The 18,965-nt window shown below is 44.6% G+C and overlaps 1 protein-coding gene across 2 annotated transcripts in view; it reads left to right on the top strand.

Annotated features, from left to right (window-relative positions):
* Positions 1-18,965, top strand: part of CPAMD8 (C3 and PZP like alpha-2-macroglobulin domain containing 8) — a 307,162-nt gene that overhangs the window by 108,428 nt on the left and 179,769 nt on the right. For both annotated transcript variants that reach the window (XM_040321178.1, XM_040321172.1), the window contains exons 14-16: positions 2,879-3,071; positions 16,713-16,885; positions 17,355-17,504. In XM_040321178.1, coding sequence (XP_040177112.1) covers positions 2,879-3,071; positions 16,713-16,885; positions 17,355-17,504 — 516 coding nt within the window. The remainder of the gene's footprint in view (positions 1-2,878; positions 3,072-16,712; positions 16,886-17,354; positions 17,505-18,965) is intronic.

Genomic DNA, 18,965 nt, shown 5'->3' with positions numbered 1-18,965 from the left:
TGCTGTGGCCCCCACATGGCTTCACGCAAACTGCAAACGGTACTTCTTATGGCTTTCTTCTTGCCACTCTTCCATAAAGGCCAGATTTGGGGCATGCACAACTGATAGTTGTCCCGTGGACAGGTTCTCCCACCAGAGCTGTGGATCCCTGCAGCTCCTCCAGAGTTACCATGGGCCTCTTGGCTACTTCTCTGATGAATGCTCTCCTTGCCGGGCCTGTCAGTTTAGGTGGACGGCCAGGTCTTGGTAGGTTTGCCGTTGTGCCATACTCTTTCCATTTTTGGATGATGTATTGAACAGTGCTCTGTGAGATGTTCAAAGCTTGGGATATTTTTGTAAAACCTAAACCTGCTTTAAACTTCTCCACAATGTTATCCCTGACCTGTCTGGTGTGTTCCTTGACTTTCATGATGCTGTTTGTTCACTAAGGTTCTCTAACAAACCTCTGAGGGCTTCACAGAACAGCTGTATTTATACTAAGATTAAATTACACACAGGTGGACTCTATTTACTAATTAGGTGACTTCTGAAGGCAATTGAATCCACTAGATTTTAGTTAGGGGTATCAGAGTAAAAGGGGCTGATAACAAATGCACGCCACACTTTACATATATTTATTTGTAAAAGATTCTGAAAAACATTTATCATTTTCCTTCTACTTCACAATTATGTTCCACTTTGTGTTGGTCTATCACATAAAGTCACAATAAAATACATTTAAGTTTTTGGTTGTAACATGACAAAATGTGGAAAATGTCAAGGGGTGTGAATACTTTTTCATGGCACTGTATATACTGTATACTAGATTATATGGTCCACTCTTTTCATGGTAATTTTATTATTTGTAGGGCTGGTTGCCACTTATGTTTAGGTACAACAGATTTACACTTATACACAGGCAATAATACAATGAATATAGATGGTGCATGCAGCAGATTTATCGAACTACCTTTTGATATGAAATGAAAAGAGTCCTAGGAAGACATATTTGGAGAATGTTGAAGAATTAAAACACGTCTGCCATGCCACAACAATGCTTCCAGGTGTAATACAAAGGTGCCCTCAGTAGCCTCAAATCCCTACCAACACACACGAATATCCAGTTACTCTGGACAGGAGGGGTTAAATCAGGGGTCCTCAAACAACGGCCCGTGGGCCACATGCGGCCCGCGGAGGACTTGTAACCGGCCCACCCGACCCTGACAGGCAACGCCGGTTACACTGCAGGTTGTAACACAGCGATCCCACTGTGTCACGGAGATGACAGTGTTAACAGTTCGGGCGCACTGTGATAAATGTCCCGCCCTCCTCCTCCTAGACTAGCTTGTGTGATAGAGCCAGTGTTCTGTATATCAGACGAGCTGGTCTAGGAGGAGGAGGGCGGGACAATTATCACAGCGCGCCCGAACTGTTACCAACACTGTGAGCACAGCGTGACCGTCACAGCAGTTGAGTGAGCAGTGGCACAGTAAGGAGAAAGTGCTGTGAGGGGCTTACGATGGTGAGGGGCTTACGATGGTGAGGGGCTTACGATGGTGAGGGGCTGACGACGACGGTGACGGTGACGGTGGCTGATGATGATAAAATAATGATGCAATGATGATGGTGGGGGGGGGGGGGGGCTGATGATGATGATGATGGTGGGGGGGCTTGCAATGGTGAGGGGGGTTGCAATGAGGGACTGATGATGGTAAGGGGGGCTTGCAAAGGTGAGGGGGGGTTGCAATGAGGGGCTGATGATGATGATGATGATGTAATGATGATTGGGGGGGCTTGCAATGATCTTGATCGGCTTGCAATTAATGATTGTGAGGGGGGGGGCTTGTAATGAGGGGCTTACAATGATGATGGCGAGGGGGGGCTTGCAATGAGGGGATGATGATGATGTAATGATGATAGTGAGGTGGGGGGCCTTGCAATGATCATGATCGGTTTGCAGTTAGTGATTGTGAGGGGGGGGGCATGCAATGAGGGGCTTACAATGATGATGGCAAGGGGGGGCTTGCAATGAGGGGATGATGATGATGATGTAATGATGATGCTGAGGTGGGGGGCTTGCAATGATCATGATCGGTTTGCAATTAATGATTGTGAGGGGGGGCTTGCAATGAGGGGCTTATAATGATGAAGGGGGAGGGTTGCAATGATCGTGAGGGGCTTGCAATGGTGAGGGGGGGCTTAGGAAATTGTTCATAGTTCTTTTTATAGTCCGGCCCTCCAACGGTCTGAGGGACAGTGAACTGGCCCCCTGTTTAAAAAGTTTGAGGACCCCTGGGTTAAATGCTGTGCCTCCCCTACCTCCCTCACATTCGTATTGAGCAGTGAGGTAGCCTGTAATAGTTCTATGCAAATATCAATATGTTTGAGACAGCAGAGAGTTCACACATTTTAACAATCCCAGGTAGTGCCTTAGGTTTGTGCATCTAAATGGGGCCCAAAGATTTTCACCCTGTTTAACAAACATGTTTTATTTTCCATTACAGAGTTGCTTTAAGTCACCTTTGCCCATTGGTGTTTAGTTAAAATACAGTATATGTAATTAGAGCCACAAATAGAGGCTGCTTTAATAAAGGAGCTAAAGAGGTTTACAATAAATTTTGTGAACATTTACTTCAGTTATCAAACAATTGCTTTTCACATGATTGGATAATTGGAGTGAATATTCACAGAATTCATTGCTAGAAGTTTCTCAACTTGTTTAGTAAATCAGCCATACTGAGTACCATTTGATTATCTTTAATATTGTCTATATTATAATTATTAACATCATTTTTTGCAATCTAATCTTCTTCTCAAATATTCGCTAGGATTAGGGACAATGAATTTGAACAAAGTGAAGTATGAGTCTTGTCCCTTGTTTTACCTCTTCTGATGGCAGGTGGGTGAGGATGCCCGAATTACTTTAAAGTCCACCTGTCTATGCAATTTCACTTTGCACTATGAAGTGGCATCTCGTGGAAACATTGTGCTGTCTGGAAAGCAGTCAACAAATATCACTCTACAGAGGACAAAGAGATCAACATCTGTTACATTTGACAGAAACTTTAATGAAACAGAAGATAATGGATCAGGTACCAGGTCATGAATGTATGATGAAAATATATATATATTACACACACATACACATGCTTTGCAAAAACCCTTACCTGCACCTATAAATTTACCCAGACAATTAATAAGAAACTTTGTCTCTTTAACCACTTAAGTACTGGAAGGATTTAGCCCCTTAATGACCAGGCCATTTTTTGCGTTATGGCACTGCGTCGCTTTAACTGACAATTGCACGGAAATGCAACGTTGTAACAAAACAAATTTGATGTTCTTTTTTTTCCCACAAATAGAGATTTCTTTTGGTGGTATTTGATCACCTCTGCGGTTTTTATTTTTTGTGCTATAAACAAAAAAAGACTGTAAATTTTGAGAAAAATATAAATATTTTTTACCTTTTGCTATAATAAATACCATAAAAATAAAAATGTCTTTATCAGTTTAGGCCAATATGTATTCTTCTACATATTTTTGGTAAGAAAAAATTGCAATAAGCGTATATTGATTGGTTTGCGTCTACAAAATAGGGGATAGATTTATAACATTTTTATTATTATTATTTTTACTAGTAATGGCGGTGATTGGCGATTTCTAGCTGGATTGCGACAGATCGGACACTTTTGACACTTTTTTGGGAACAGTGACGTTATCACAGTGATCAGAGTTAAAAATAGCCACTGATCACTGTATAAATGACCCTGGCAGAGAAGGGGTTAACACTAGGGGGCAATAAAGGGGTTAAGTGTTACCTAGGGAGGTGTTTCTAAGTGTGGGGGGAGTGGACTGACTGGAAGTACAGAGAAATAGCTGTTTCTGATCACTAGGAACAGACGATCTCTCTCTACTCCTTTGTCAGTACGAGGATCTGCTTTGTTTACACTGGTGGATCCCCGTTCTGCCTCCCTCGTGAGGCTGCTATAGCTATAACACAAAGTGCTGTACCGGCACTGCCACAGTATATCTGCGACGGCTGGTCAGCAAGTGGTTAAAGCATATCTAAACGCAACAGCAATATGGTCCAATATATATACTGCCCACTGGAATAACTAAAATAATACCAGAGGCAGTCTATTACATGGGGCACTGTTAACCCTGGACTACCCCTTCTCATTTTAACATTGATACCCAAGAGGATCTGACACAGACTGAAGTACTTTATGACCTAATTCGAGTATGTTTGAGAATGAAGGACTGCAGTGTTTTTTCTTTAGCAAAATACTAGCCAGCCATAGCTTGCCTTCAGGAGATTTAACATGACACAACTGATCTCTTTGGTAGATCACAATGTGCAATTGCACTTTATTCTTGACACATCTCTTATTCTAGAACGGTTATACCTGGCACCTGCAGGCACACGGAAACTAACAAGGCAGGAAGATGTATCTTCTTGTATTGTAATGCAGATAATACTGTATGTATTATTACTAATATGTATGTCCCCTGCAAACAATTTACAGTTTTGAAGTTCATATAGGGAAAACCAACAATAGGCCTTGGTGATTTTAATAATGTTATGGATCTAACTTGACTGATTTGGAAACTCTTTTGGTACTGCTGAAAGCTTACTTACCACATTAGAAACTCTCAACAAGACAATAAGTGTGCGATCAGGTCAGCTAAAATAGACCATGAAAAACACATAATGGAGGAAAGTAAAAACAAGCCCATGACATTCTTTAAATATATAAACAGTAATAAAGTGAGGCCAGAACATATTGGCCCCATAAAGGATGATGAATGGAATTTGGTTACAAAAGACAAAGAGAAGGCAAAGGTTTTAAATGCATTCTTCCTGTCTTTACAAAGGAACCAGGGGGATATATTAGCCAAGACTGTAATGTTAATAACACATCATAGAATGCCCTCTCATGGCTAACAGAAGGGTATCAGAAATAGACTTGAAAAATATAACATAAATAAGTCACCAGGACCAGATGGCTTACACCCAAGGGTCCTTAAGGAACTCACCCAAGTGAAAGCTAGACCATTGTTCCTAATTTTTATAGACCATTTACTGACTGGAATGGTACCAGCTGTTTGGAGAAAAGCCAATGCGGCACCAATATTTAAAAAAGGGCCAAGATATATTCCTGGAAACTATAGCCCAGTCAGCCTAACATCAATAGTATGTAAGCTAATAGAGAGAATGATAAGGGTCTATATCCAAGATTTTGGTAATGAAAACAGTATCATTAGTGGTAATCAGCAGGGATTTATGAAGAATTGGTCTTGCCAGACCAATCTATTAACGTTCTATGAAGAAGTGAGCTACCATCTAGATAAAGGATGTGGATGTGGATTTGGTGTATCTGGATTTTTTAAAGGCATTTCATACAGTTCCCCACAAACGTTTACTTTACAAACTGAGGTCTGTCGGCATGGACCATAGGATGAGTACCTGGATTGAAAACTGGCTACAGGGGTGGGTCCAAAGTGTGGTCATAAATAGCAAGTACCGTACTCAGAATGGTCCAGTGGGGTAAGTGAGCTCCCCCAAGGATCTGTCCTGGGACCAATTTTGTTTAATTTATTCATAAACAATATAGAGGATGGGATAAACAGCTCAATCTCAATATTTGTAGATGATACAAAGTTAAGCAAGGCCATAACCGCAGGATGTGGAAACCTTACAAGATGACCTAAATAAAATAATGGGGTAAGCAACTACCTGGCAAATGAGGTTTAACCACTTCCCGACCAGCCGCCGTCGTTTTACAGCGGCAGGTCAGCTCCCCTGTGCGAGAGCACGTAATATAACGCCTGCTCTCGTGCAGGCCACTAGGGGCGCGTGCCCGGCGGGCGCGATCACTGCCGGGCACCCGCGATTGCTCGTTACAGAGCGGGGACCAGGAGCTGTGTGTGTGTAAACACACAGCTCCTGGTCCTGTCAGGGGGAGAAATGCTGATCTTCTGTTCATACAATGTATAAACAGAAGATCGGTCATTTCCCCTAGTGAGGCCACCCCCCCTACAGTTAGAACACACCCAGGGAACATACTTAACCCCCGCCCCCTAGTGTTAACCCCTTCACTGCCAGTGGCATTTTTATAGTAATCCAATGCATTTTTATAGCACTGATCGCTATAAAAATGACAATGGTCCCAAAAATGTGTCCGAAGTGTCCGCCATAATGTTGCAGTACCGAAAAAAAATCGCTGATCGCTGTCATTACTAGTAAAAAAAAATATTATAAAAAATGCCATAAAAATACCCCCTATTTCGTAAACGCTATAACTTTTGCGCAAACCAATCAATAAACGCTTATTGCGTTTTTTTTTTACGAAAAATATGTAGAAGAATACGTATTGTCCTAAACTGAGGAAGAAATTTTTTTTTATATATATTTTTGGGGGATATTTATTACAGCAAAAAGTAAAAAATATAAATTTTTTTAAAAAGTGTCGCTCTATTTTTGTTTATAGCGCAAAAACTAAAAACCGCAGAGGTGATCAAATACCACCAACAGAAAGCTCTATTTGTGGGGAAAAAAAGGCCGCTAATTTTGTTTGGGAGCCACGTCGCACGACCGCGCAATTGTCAGTAAAAGCGACACAGTGCCGAATCGCAAAAAGTGCTCTGGTCTTTGACCAGCAATATGGTCCAGGGGTTAAGTGGTTAATGTTGAAAAATGCCAAGTAATGCATTTGGGTGCTAAATATACAAACACAAGTTACTAGTGGGGGGAAAACCTCTGGGGGAATCTTGGATGGAAAATTACCTGGGGGTCCTAGTATATGACAGACTCAGCAATGGCATGCATTGCCAAGCTGCTGCAAGCAAAGCCAGCAGAATATTAGTATGCATTAAAAAGGGGATTCACTCCAGAGATACAATTATAATTCTCCCACTTTACAAGACTCTGGTCCACCCTCATATTGAGTATGTCATCCAGTTCTGGGCACCAGTCCTCAGGAAGGATGTGCTGGAACTGGAGAGAGTCCAGAAAAGGGCAACAGAGCTAATAAAAGGACTAGAGAATCTCAGCTATGGGGAAAGACTACCAACATTGAACGGATTCTCTCTGGAGAGGAGACACTTGAGAGGGGATATGATAGCGATGTACAAATACCGTACTGGTGACCCTAGCATAGGGAAAAAACTTTTCATTGAGAGGGAATTTAAAAAGACACGCGGCCATTCACTGAAGTTGGAAGAGAAGCGGTTTAACCTCAAACTGTGTAGAGTATTCTTTACTGTCAGAGTGATAAGGATGTGGAATTCTCTTCCTCAAGCAGTGGTATCAGCAGGGAGCATCATGTCACTCCATGCATTAATACCAATATTAATACTGATCAATATGGAATAAGGTAGATATCCATTGATTTTAAGACTGTTCACAAGAAATGTCATCACCACATGCTGTTCCATGCACTAACACTATTGTCTGCCATCTTGATTACCTGTCTCTGGACTGGGCCACAACATGTTATAGGACACACTTGCCACTTACTACTGCATGTAGTAAACCCATGCTAGCATCCCTTTTTATACATGAATAATTAAAAGTCCCAGGCTCGTACACACGATCCGAATATCGTATGAAAACTGTCATCCGAGGAAGAAGCTTTCGAGAGCCGATTGTGAAAATTCATCTGATATTATTAGATCAGACAAGCATGTAAATGTTCCTTGTACTATACCCAACCTTATTATTTAAATTTTGTCAGTATAGTTGTTGTCCGAAAATACAATACAAATACACCACAACACATGACATCACTTCCCATTTTTTTTTCTGTCGTACGAGATTTTTCGTGACTTTAGTAACCTTATAAAAATTTCTGTATGCCTGTTTGGATACCCAAACAATGGTTTAACCACTTCCCGACGGCCGTACGACTATATACGGCCGCCGGGTGGCTCTGAATCTCTGGGAGGCCGTGTTTTTACGGCCGCCCCTTTTCGCGTTCCCCGCGCGCGCTCCCGAGCGCGCAGCGGGGAACTGCTGTGCTGGCCGTGTCCCTTGGACACAGCCAGTCACAGATCGCCGTGAACGGCCAATCGGAGCGGCCGTTTCCTAGGCGATCTGTGCGGCCAATGAGAGATGATCTCATATGTTTACATATGAGATCATCTCTCATTCCCGGCTCTCGCAGACAGCGGTGCTGTCAGGGGAGAGAGGAGACGGGTCTGTGTCTCTTGTACATAGAGACACAGATCGGTCACCCCCCCAGTCACCCCCCCTCCCCCACAGTTAGAACACTAATTAGGATACACATTTAACCCCTTCCTCACCCCCTAGTGTTAACCCCTTCCCTGCCAGTCACATTTATACAGTAATTAGTGCATATTTATAGCACTGATTGCAGTATAAATGTGAATGGCGCCAAAAATGTGTCAAAAGTGTCCGATGTGTCCGCCATAACGTCGCAGTCCCAATAAAAATCGCAGATCGCCGCCATTTCTAGTAAAAAAAAAAAAATTTATACAGTAATTAGTGCATATTTATAGCACTGATTGCAGTATAAATGTGAATGGCGCCAAAAATGTGTCAAAAGTGTCCGATGTGTCCGCCATAACGTTGCAGTCCCAATAAAAATCGCAGATCGCCGCCATTTCTAGTAAAAAAAAAATTTATACAGTAATTAGTGCATATTTATAGCACTGATTGCAGTATAAATGTGAATGGCGCCAAAAACGTGTCAAAAGTGTCCGATGTGTCCGCCATAACGTCGCAGTCCCAATAAAAATCGCAGATCGCCGCCATTTCTAGTAAAAAAAAAATAATAATAATAATAATTCTGTCCCTTATTTTGTAGGCGCTATAACTTTTGCGCAAACCAGTCGCTTATTGCGATTTTTTTTTTTTTTTTTTACTAAAAATATGTAGAATACGTATCGGCCTAGACTGAGGATAAAAAAAAAAACGTAAAAAAAAAAAATTGAGCTATTTATTATAGCAACAAGTAAAAATATATTTTTTTTTTCAAAATTGTCGCTCTATTTTTGTTTATAGCGCAAAAAATAAAAACCGCAGAGGTGATCAAATACCACCAAAAGAAAGCTCTATTTGTGGGGAAAAAAGGACGTTAATTTTGTTTTCGAGCCACGTCGCACGACCGCGCAATTGTCAGTTAAAGCGACGCAGTGCCGAATCGCAAAAAGTCCTCTGGTCAGGAAGGGGTTTAAGTGCCCAGTATGGAAGTGGTTAATAACATAGGTGCTTTGTTTACAAGAGTTAACCTGCAACAGAAACCCTCTTAAATTAAAATCAGAAACACTGCACCTCTCCTGGGAGGAAGGAGTATTTGTGGTCTCTAACTCCTGGTTATACTATCTGGCAGCACATTTGCAACCTTTTTGTGGATGGTACCTATTTTCACTAGTATATGCTAACCAAATTCTCCAGCAGACATTTAAATCTAAATCATATACGTCACCTAACCCTCAATTATATCAGAAGGCTTGGCTCCACATAAAATTGAGATTGAGAGTGACTTTTTCATTCTTTTTTTTTAGCTAATGCACTTGCAGTGCTCTAATGAGGAGAGTGGCAGAATCTGCATTCCTTTAGCCCTTTAGGAGCATTTCCCCCAAAAGCTGACATTTTTATTGCAGAGGATGCCTAAAAACGGAAAATTGTATACTCACCTTTCCGTAATTTTCCTTTCCTGACGCATCTTCATGGCAGCACACACTGGGTTGTGACTCCGCCCCCACAACCTGACAGGATTGGTTAGCTATAAATTCGAAGAGGAGACACCCGGCATCATTCTCCGTAAATATCATCATCATTGAACAACAGGGTGGGCAGTTGTGTGCTGCCATGAAGATGCGTCAGGAAAGGAAAATTACGGAAAGGTGAGTATACAATTTTCCGTTTTCCTGATGCATTCATGGCAGCACACACTGGGAAATAACTCGCTAGTCGGGCGGGTTCAATGCAAAAGTTTTTTATTTCTTATAGAGCCGAAGAATTGGCCCTGAAGATAGATCTGCCAAATTCAGAAGTCGCCAACAGAGCGGCGTCCACTCTGTAGTGGGTGATAAAGGTATGCCTGGAAGACCAGGTTGCTGCTCTGCAGATGGTCTCCGAAGAGACTCCACAATATGCTGTCCAAGAGGTAGCCACTGCCCTGGTTGAATGCGCTTTGATGCCCTCTGGGATCTCCAGCTGTTGAGTGGAATATGCTTTTTCGATGGCCTCAACTAGCCAAGAGGCGATGGTTCGAGAGGAGGCTGCCTGACCTCGTTTGGCTCCGTGAGGTATAATCAGGAGGGCGTCTGTTGACCGAAGGTGGATAGTGGCCGACAGGTAGTTAGAAATTGCAGACTTAATGTCCAAGGCATTAGTACCACCCTGTTGGGCAGTTAAACTAAGTATGGTTCTTTTGACATGAGAGCTTGTAACTCCGACACTCTCCTAGCCGAAGCAATGGCAATGAGGAAGGACAATTTTAGGGTCAGGTCCCATAAGGAGATTGAGTTGAGTGGGAAGAAGGGAGGATTGGACAGCGATTCAGAACTACTGAAAGATCCCAAGCCGGAAAGGATGGTCTCCTGGGCGGCCTAATTTTAATACATGCCTTCATGAACTGAATTATCAATGGGTGCAGGGCCCATCTAGTGCCCGTTTTGGCAGACAGAGCGGAGATCTGTACTTTCAGGGTGCTTGAGCTCAGGCCTTTGTCAATTCCTGTTTGCAGGAATTCTAGGATTTGGTAAGGATCCGGAGAGACGTGATTCCAACCTTTGAGTTGTGCCAAGTGGGCGAATTTTTCCCAGACTCTGGTGTAGACAGTGTTTGTGGTGACCTTCCTGGCCTGCATTAAGGTTGCTATAACTGCCTGGGAACATCCCTGTTCCCTAAGTCTAGCCCTCTCAACCTCCAGGCTGTCAAGTGGAGCCTGTCTGGAGCCGGATGGAGGAGCTGATCTTGGTGAAGGAGGTCTGCTGAGACCGGTAGGTGGATTGGAGGTCGGGTATTGAGCTGCAGGAGAGTCGTGAACCACGGTCTCCTTGGCCAGAATGGTATTATTGCGATCACTGTGGCTGATGACCTTCGGAGCCGGGATAGAAACCTTGCTATCAAGAGAGTTGGGGGAAAGATGTACCCCAGATTGAAGTCCCATGGATGAAGAAGGCAATCTGTCCCCTCTGCTGTCGGAAAGGGTACTCTGGCAAGAAACCTTGAGCATTTGGCATTTGCTGGTGTTGCCGCTAGGTCGATCTCTGGAGTCCCCCATGCCTCCGTCAGAGTGGAGAACTCCCGGAGGTTCAGGGACCACTCGTTTGAACGAAGTTCCCTGCTCAAGAAGTCGACTAACGTGTTCTGTGCCGCTGGAACGTAAACTGCTCTCAGGTCCAATAGGTGAGCCTGTGCCCATTCCATTATGGGGTGAACCTCTTCTAGTAGAGTGTGGCTTCGGGTACCGCCCTGTCTCTGGACATAAGCTACCGCTACTCTGTTGTCCATCCGGATTAAAACGGACTTCCCCTGTAGCAGAGGCGCGAAGGCTAAGAGGGCCTGGAACGCAGCTCGGAGCTCCAGTATGTTTGAAACTGTGCCCCGAGCAGGGAAGTGCCACGGTCCCTGGGCTGTCTGGTCCTGGTAGTGGGCCCCCCAGCCCTTCTCGCTGGCATCTGATGTCATGATCTCCGGACTCGGAGGAGCTATAGGTCTGGATCTCCTGAGGTTGGGAGGATAAGTCCACCACAAAAGAGCGTGTTTCACTCGGCTGGGAATCCTGATGTGTTGGTGCATTAAAGCTCCGTCCCATTGTTTCAAGATGTTCTGGAAGGCTCTCATGTTCCATTGGGACCACTGTATCATGGGGATGGTTGAAGACATCGAGCCCAGTATGCTGAGGCAGGTTCTGGCTGACGCGAGTTTGGAGGACAGTAGGTTCCGTACCTTCCGAACTAGAGGTTCCACCTTCTCTAGGGGCAGCTGTACCCTGTTCTGTTTTGTGTCCAACTCTGCCCCCAGGAATATCATCACTTGTGAAGGTTGAAGGCTGCTCTTCCGCCAATTGATCAGCCAGCCGAAACTCTGAAGGGTAGAGATCAGAATCTCCCGCTGGAGGAGCAGAGTCTCCTGGCTCGCTGCTAAAAGCAGGATGTCGTCCAGATAGTGATGCACGCGAAGTCCCCTTTCCCTGAGGAGTGCTATGAGAGGTAGGAGGACCTTTGTGAACGTCCTGGGTGCTGAAGAGATGCCGAACGGTAGGCATCGGAATTGGAAGTGCTGTTGGCTGATGGAAAAGCGTAAAAACTTCTGGAACGCAGGATGAATTGGCACATGGAGGTAAGCGTCGGAAAGATCCACTGACAGCATCCAATCCCCTAGATTCACTGCCAGAAGAATCGATTGGAGACTTTCCATCTTGAAAGCTTCTATCTGAATTCTCCTGTTGAGTCGCTTGAGGTCCAGAACCGGCCGAAGGTCCCCTGACTTCTTTCGGACCAAAAATAGAGGGGAATAAAATCCCCTGCCCCTTTGGTGCGAAGGAACTTCTATGACTGCTCCCTTTAGAATCGGCTCTGAAACATATTGAACGAGAAGCTTCCTTTTGTCCGGAGAAGATGGAATCTTGGTGGGTTGGAAGACGGTGTGAGGCAATGCCCCCATAAAATTCCACTTGTGACCCTGATCGATCGTAGAAAGAGTCCATGGGTCCTTTATGTGCTCTGACCAAACTTGTGCAAAAGCCCTGAGCCTGGCGCCCACCTGAGCTGGGTGGGCAGGCAAAGCTTCAAAAAGACTTTGGTTGGTCCCCCGCGGTAATGGCCTTGGTCTTCTGAGCCTTTGCAAAGGGAGGGCGAGTAGTTCTCCAATCTCTCCTAAACTCCCTGCCGGGGCGATAGGTTCTGGCCTCCCTGTATCTCTCAGGCAAATTACACCTGAAGGTAGGGTTCCTCTGAGGCTTGGGCCTCCTGTCCGAGGGAATAAGCCCCGATTTCCTTCAGTGACCTTGGAGATCGCTGAGTCCAATTTAGCGCCGAACAGGTTTGTGCCATCGTATGGTATCTTGCACCAATTTGACTTCGATGCTGTGTCGGCGACCCAGGGCTTCAGCCATAAGGCTCTGCGGGCCATCACTGAGGCTAACATGGATCTAGCCGAGGAGCGAATGGCATCTACTGAAGCCCCTGCCACAAAGTCGCCAGCCAGTCTGATTTCCTGTAAAGTGGATATCACCTCCCCCTGATCGGTACCATCCAGGAGGGCCTTCTCAGCATTGGCTGCCCATGTGGAAATGGCTCTGGCGACAGCCGCCGTGGTAATGGCTGGTCTGCATGCTCCCCCTGCCGTAGAGTATGCCTTCTTTAGCTCCAAATCAATCTTGCGGTCGAGGACATCTCGGAACGAGACCGCGTCTTCTATAGGCAGCGTGACATGCCTGGCGAGCCGCATTAGGGATGAATCAACGATGGGAGCGTTGATGAGGGAGGAAACTTTAGACTCCTTCAGAGGGTATAACTTGGCTAGTTTATTGGACAGACCAGGCCGCTTGTCTGGTTTTTCCCACTCGTCTTTGATGAGGTCCTCCAATTCCTCAATGAAGGGGAACAGTTCGGGGTCCCTCCTTAATTCTGGAAAGTATTTCCCAACCTTCGGGGGATCCGCCACAGGTTCTTCCCAGCCAATGGCCTCCTTAACAGAGCGTGCAAAGGGTTCGACCAAGCTAAAATCAAACCCTGATATCATCTCCTGTTCCTCAAGATCGGGAAGGGCTCCTGGTAGCTGGGCATACGGACTGAAGGCCGAAGAGGTGCCCGGAGTGGGGTCATCGCAGGCTAGAGGGGCCACGGCCCAGGCTGCTTCGTGTGCCGGCTCTCTTGGACGGTCAGAAGAGACTCTAACATCCATCGCCCTTTCCTTCGTTGCTTTATTAAAGCAAGAGTGACAGTCTAGCTTCCCTGGCATTGCAGTAGCACCGCATACCCAGCAGGCGTTTGCTGCAGGACGGGCATGATAATGTTCATGGTGCGGTGAGGGAGACCGTCTGCGGTGGGAACGGCTGCGACGGGAACGGCTGTGGCGTGATCGGCTATGCCTTGATCGTGGTAACGGGAGGATGATCTTGACCGACTCTTGTGAGACCTCCTGCTTGATACATGCCTGGATCTCTCCCTGCGTCGTGGGCTTGCGTCTCTAGGCCTGGTGGGACTGCAAAAAAAGGCAGTGTTCAGTGGCCGGCTCTCTTTTTTCTCTTCAGTACTTACCCGTCAAATGATGGCCTCCATACCTCGTTTGCTGGTAGTGGTCTGCTAGGGCAGTGGGTTCCATGGAGTGAGCAGACAGCAGCAGATATGGGAGCTGGAGAAAGCAACAGAATGTGTTAAAAAAAGGTGGAATAAACAGGATGAGGTAGCCAGGAAGAGGAGAAGAGCTAGGTACCTTAGAGGAGAAATTTCCAGGAAAAACGGCAGAGCAGCATCTTGGGAAAGGGAAAATACAAAAAAAGAGCATTTTTAAATTCGGCGCCGCCGTCGCGGCGCTGATGACGCCATCGCGCATGCGCAGTAGCGCCGCGCGCGTCCCATCGCCATTTTGGATGAGGGCGAGGGAGACTGCCGCATCATCAGAACGCTGCGCGCATGCGCAGAGCAGACGGGGAAACGCGGCGAGCGGGGGGCCCAGCAAGCCTGCCAGAAAAAAAGGTAAAAAAAAAAGGTAAAAACGAGCAGGAACACCACCCCCACCCATGCATACATATAAGGCATAAATATAAGGGCATACTTATAAAGGCATACAGGATGCAGCTAGGCAAAAATACCTGGAATAGAGGGAGACCCACTGCCAGAGTTCTAAGCTTATTTAGAGCTTGTAGATGCCAGGAATTTGCCGGGATTTAGCCCCTGAGACCACCAGAGCGGGTTTCCCCCATATAGCTCTATTAGAGACTGTACAGGGGGGACTTCCAAACAGGAGAGGCTGAACCTGCTGGGGCGATAGCGGTAGGAGGCAAGCTGTACATCCACGTCCTTGTCAGGTGAGGATAAAAAAGAGAATGATGCCGGGTGTCTCCTCTTCGAATTTATAGCTAACTAATCCTGTCAGGTTGTGGGGGCGGAGTCACAACCCAGTGTGTGCTGCCATGAATGCGTCAGGAAATCGGACTTGTATCTTAGTACAGACTTCTGTGAAAATTTGTGAGCTAATCAAACAAGCAGGAAATAACATTTCTGTGGACATTCCGTACACCCCCTGTGTACAAAAGGCCTCCAGGCTGCCATATTGCATTTTTTAATAATATTAAATGACAATATGGTTTGTTAAGTACTTCCAGCAACTTCAGACTTCTCTGTTTCAAGATCTATGGGCCAGATTCACAGAAGAGATACGACGGCGTATCTCCTGATACGCCGTCGTATCTCTGTGATCCGCCCGTCCTAACTATGCGACTGATTCATAGAATCAGTTACGCATAGATAGCCATGAGATCCGACAGGTTTAATTGACTTACACCGTCGGATCTTAGGATGTAATTCTAGGCCGGCCGCTAGGTGGCGATTCCATAGCGGTCGGCGTAGAATATGCAAATGACTAGTTACGGCGATCCACGAAGATCCGCGCGTTCGTCGCAATCCCGTACGTCGTCGCTAGTAGTTTTTACCCGTCGCAAAGTTACACCTGCTTTAACATGGCTTATCTTTAGATCAGCCATGTTAAAGTATGGTTGTCGTTCCCGCATCGAATTTAGATTTTTTTTTTTTTTGCGTAAGACGTCAGGGAATACGAAACGCCGTAACGCACTTTGCATTTAAAAAAAACGTCGGGGCGCCGTAATTTCGCGCAATGCACGTCGGGAAATTTCCTAACAGAGCATGCGCAGAACGTTCGGCGCGGGAACGCGCCTAATTTAAATGGTGCCTGCCCCATTGGAATTAGGCGAGCTTGCGCCGAGCGCATTTACGTTACACCGCCGCAAGTTTACAGATAAGAGCTTTGTGGATCAGGCACTTACGCTGTAAACCTGCGGCGGTGTAACGTAAATGGGATACGTTACGCCGCCGCGGAGTAACGTAAGTGTCTGTGAATCTGGCCCTATATTTTTTAGGTATCCCCAACTTCACCATGTTAACCTAACATTAAACAAAATTAATCTGATTTTATAGCTCAATCTCAATTTAGGAAGGGGCTCATAACCAAGTTATGAGTACTGTACAGTAGTACTGTACTTGCACAGTCTACCAGTCCCAATTTCCTTTTTGCTTATTGTTTGCTACTAAACTGAGGCTTGCTGACAGTGGAAGGGGCTGTGCTATGGCTGTCTCTACAGCTTTGTTTACAAAAGTATCCAGTCACCTGAAGGCAGCTCCATAACCCAGGGTCCAAGATCCTGTAATGTACTCCAGGAAAAGCATTTTACAGATAAGACAAAAATACTATTGGAAGAATATTTGCCACAGATTCCTAATTCATTGGAGTCGAGTTGGTTGTTATTGCTAGTATGACCGATGACAATATGAGAACAAAGGCAACTGCCATTTAAAAATGTAAATGTTATTTTTGTAAATATGTTTTCAGAATAACTGTAATATGCTCCTTGCAACATGATTGTAAATATTAAAGTGTAATTTCTGGTTGTAATGGAGGTTTATAAGCGGCAGCATATTATTTTTTATTTTTTTATTTAGATGCACTTTATTTTGTTGTATACAGTCCCGTTTGCTGGGCAGTGTTCATATTTAATGTTAATTTTGGTTTCTGCTAGATACAACAGACCATTCACCTCCTGACTCTGAAGTGTGGCTGACATATGTACATTTTTCTGTAACTCATAATATGGCTCCTTTAAGTCGACTCTTGGTTTATTATGTAAGGGAGAATGGAGAAGGAATTACTGACAGTGCCCAGATACCCATAGAACCGGCCTTTGAGAACAAGGTAAAGTGTATTATAAAATAGTGACGTAAATATGCTATGATATGTTTAAAGCTGAACTTCAGGCAGACGTAAAATTTAATTATATATTTATTTGAAAAAAATAATAAATGTATTCAAAATGCAACTAGTGTGAATCCTTTAATCTGACTAGATTTTGGCCTCTTGTAACCCCTTTACACCACCACTTCAACTGGATTAAGGTGGGGCAGTACTTGTAGTAATGCTACAATTCTCTGTCTTGTTAAAGCATGTTTTAGCTGAGGAGTAGGTCTGATGTTGGTTAAACATGAATCTATTCTGCTTTTATTTAGGAATATATAAAAAAATTCCAAGATGGGAGGAGGCTGGAGGAATTGTATTTTTGTATTCTGTAGTTTTGTATTGTATTTAATTGTAATTATATGTTTTGGTTCTTTGACCTATTCACATTTAATAACTAACATTTCTGATTGCTCACTATGTGCCACAGGTGTCAGTGTCACTCTCCACCAATGACTCTAGACCAGGTGATGCTGTAAATATTAAAGTTAGGACTACCAGAGGAAGCTGTGTGTGTGTATCTACGGTGGATAAAAGTGCGTATCTCCTGGGCAATGGCTTCAAGATAACTCCTGAAAAGGTTAGCTACTATATCAAGGTTTACTGGAATTGTAATGTGGCATATAAAGAACTTCAGTCAAATGATTTATGAATATATAGTTATGTGGAATTCAAGGGTTATTGTGACCCTGTTGCTGTGTAAAAAAAATAAATAATGAAAGGCAGCCTGTAAAATAAGCATTGCATCCACATTTTTAGTGGTGTGTTAATTCTTTGCTCCATTAAAGAATTCTGGACACTGCTGCTGTCTGACACTTCTACGTGTATCAGATAACTTTCCTTCTGCTAGGAGGTGGTTCTTTCTGCTGACCCCTGTATCACTACTGTGTTCCTGCCCATCAGGAGCTTGGAGGTCGTTCTTCGCGCTGGCGCCTATATTACTTCCCGCTGACTCTGTCCATCAGGATGGGAGTTCTTCTTTTACAGGTTGCCTGTCCTTTAATTTTTTAAACCGTAACAGGGGCACTTAAAGTTTAGTGGTAAATTCAGGATAGGGGTGGGTATACGGGTTACATTTATTGGTACATTCAGGTTAAATTAAAGGTCAAGTTCACCTTTCAAGAAAAAAAATTATAAATGCACATAGGCTTGTCGACTACTGGCTTACCTGGGCCATTTAGACCATAAACCTCCGACAGTAGTTTCCCTACACGCTGCATTTGGCAAACCCATTATAGTTACCCTTCCCCCACCAACCACTGTCCAGAAAACTTGAGTGAGCTTCTCAGTACCATCACCTTCCCCTCTTTAATCCCTGCACAGGTAACACTGCTGAAGCTATAGCACACCTCGCTCCCTCCAAACCACCGGGATCCAATGGGCTTCCTTGAGTTTTATACATGCTTTTGGGAGTCTATTTTCCCCAAACTGCGGGAACTATTTACTTACATTTTTAAGTATGCTTCCCTCCCTAGATCCATGGGGGAAGCCTTAATTGTACTTTTACCCAAACCTGGTATAGACCCCATGTTCCCAGAATCATACCAACCAACCCTCCTTCAGCTGGACATCAACATATTGGCCAAGATCCTTGCTTTGCAGTTAAATAAGGTAATCCTCAGCTTAATCCATCTTAATTAAATTGGGTTTATGCCAGCGAAAAACACGGCATTCAATCTACAGAGATTATTTACGAATTTACAGGCCAAGCATGAACAGGTGGGCTCCAGAGTTCCAGTGTCCTTGGATGCAGCCAAAACATTTGACTCTGTCAAATGGGACTACTTGTGGGAATGCCTTTATCGATTCGGTTTTGGCCCAAATTATATCAAATGGCTGCAACTTTTATATCAAGCACCTGTAGCCAGTATCTTGGTCAATGGTAAGGTTTCTGATTCCTTCCCCCTATCCAGGGGTACGCGCCAGGGCTACCCCTTATTCCCTTTGTTATATGCTCTTGCCGTTGAACCACTGGCCATAACACTTAGAATATACCCAACAATTACTGGTCTACAATCCGGTCAAATGGTCAAAACAATTA

This window comes from Rana temporaria, chromosome 1 (genome assembly GCF_905171775.1).
Source record: "Rana temporaria chromosome 1, aRanTem1.1, whole genome shotgun sequence".
NCBI classification, from domain to species: Eukaryota; Metazoa; Chordata; class Amphibia; order Anura; family Ranidae; genus Rana; species Rana temporaria.
The sequence above is the reverse complement of the archived record's forward strand: the minus strand, read 5'-3'. Positions and strand labels throughout refer to the sequence as shown.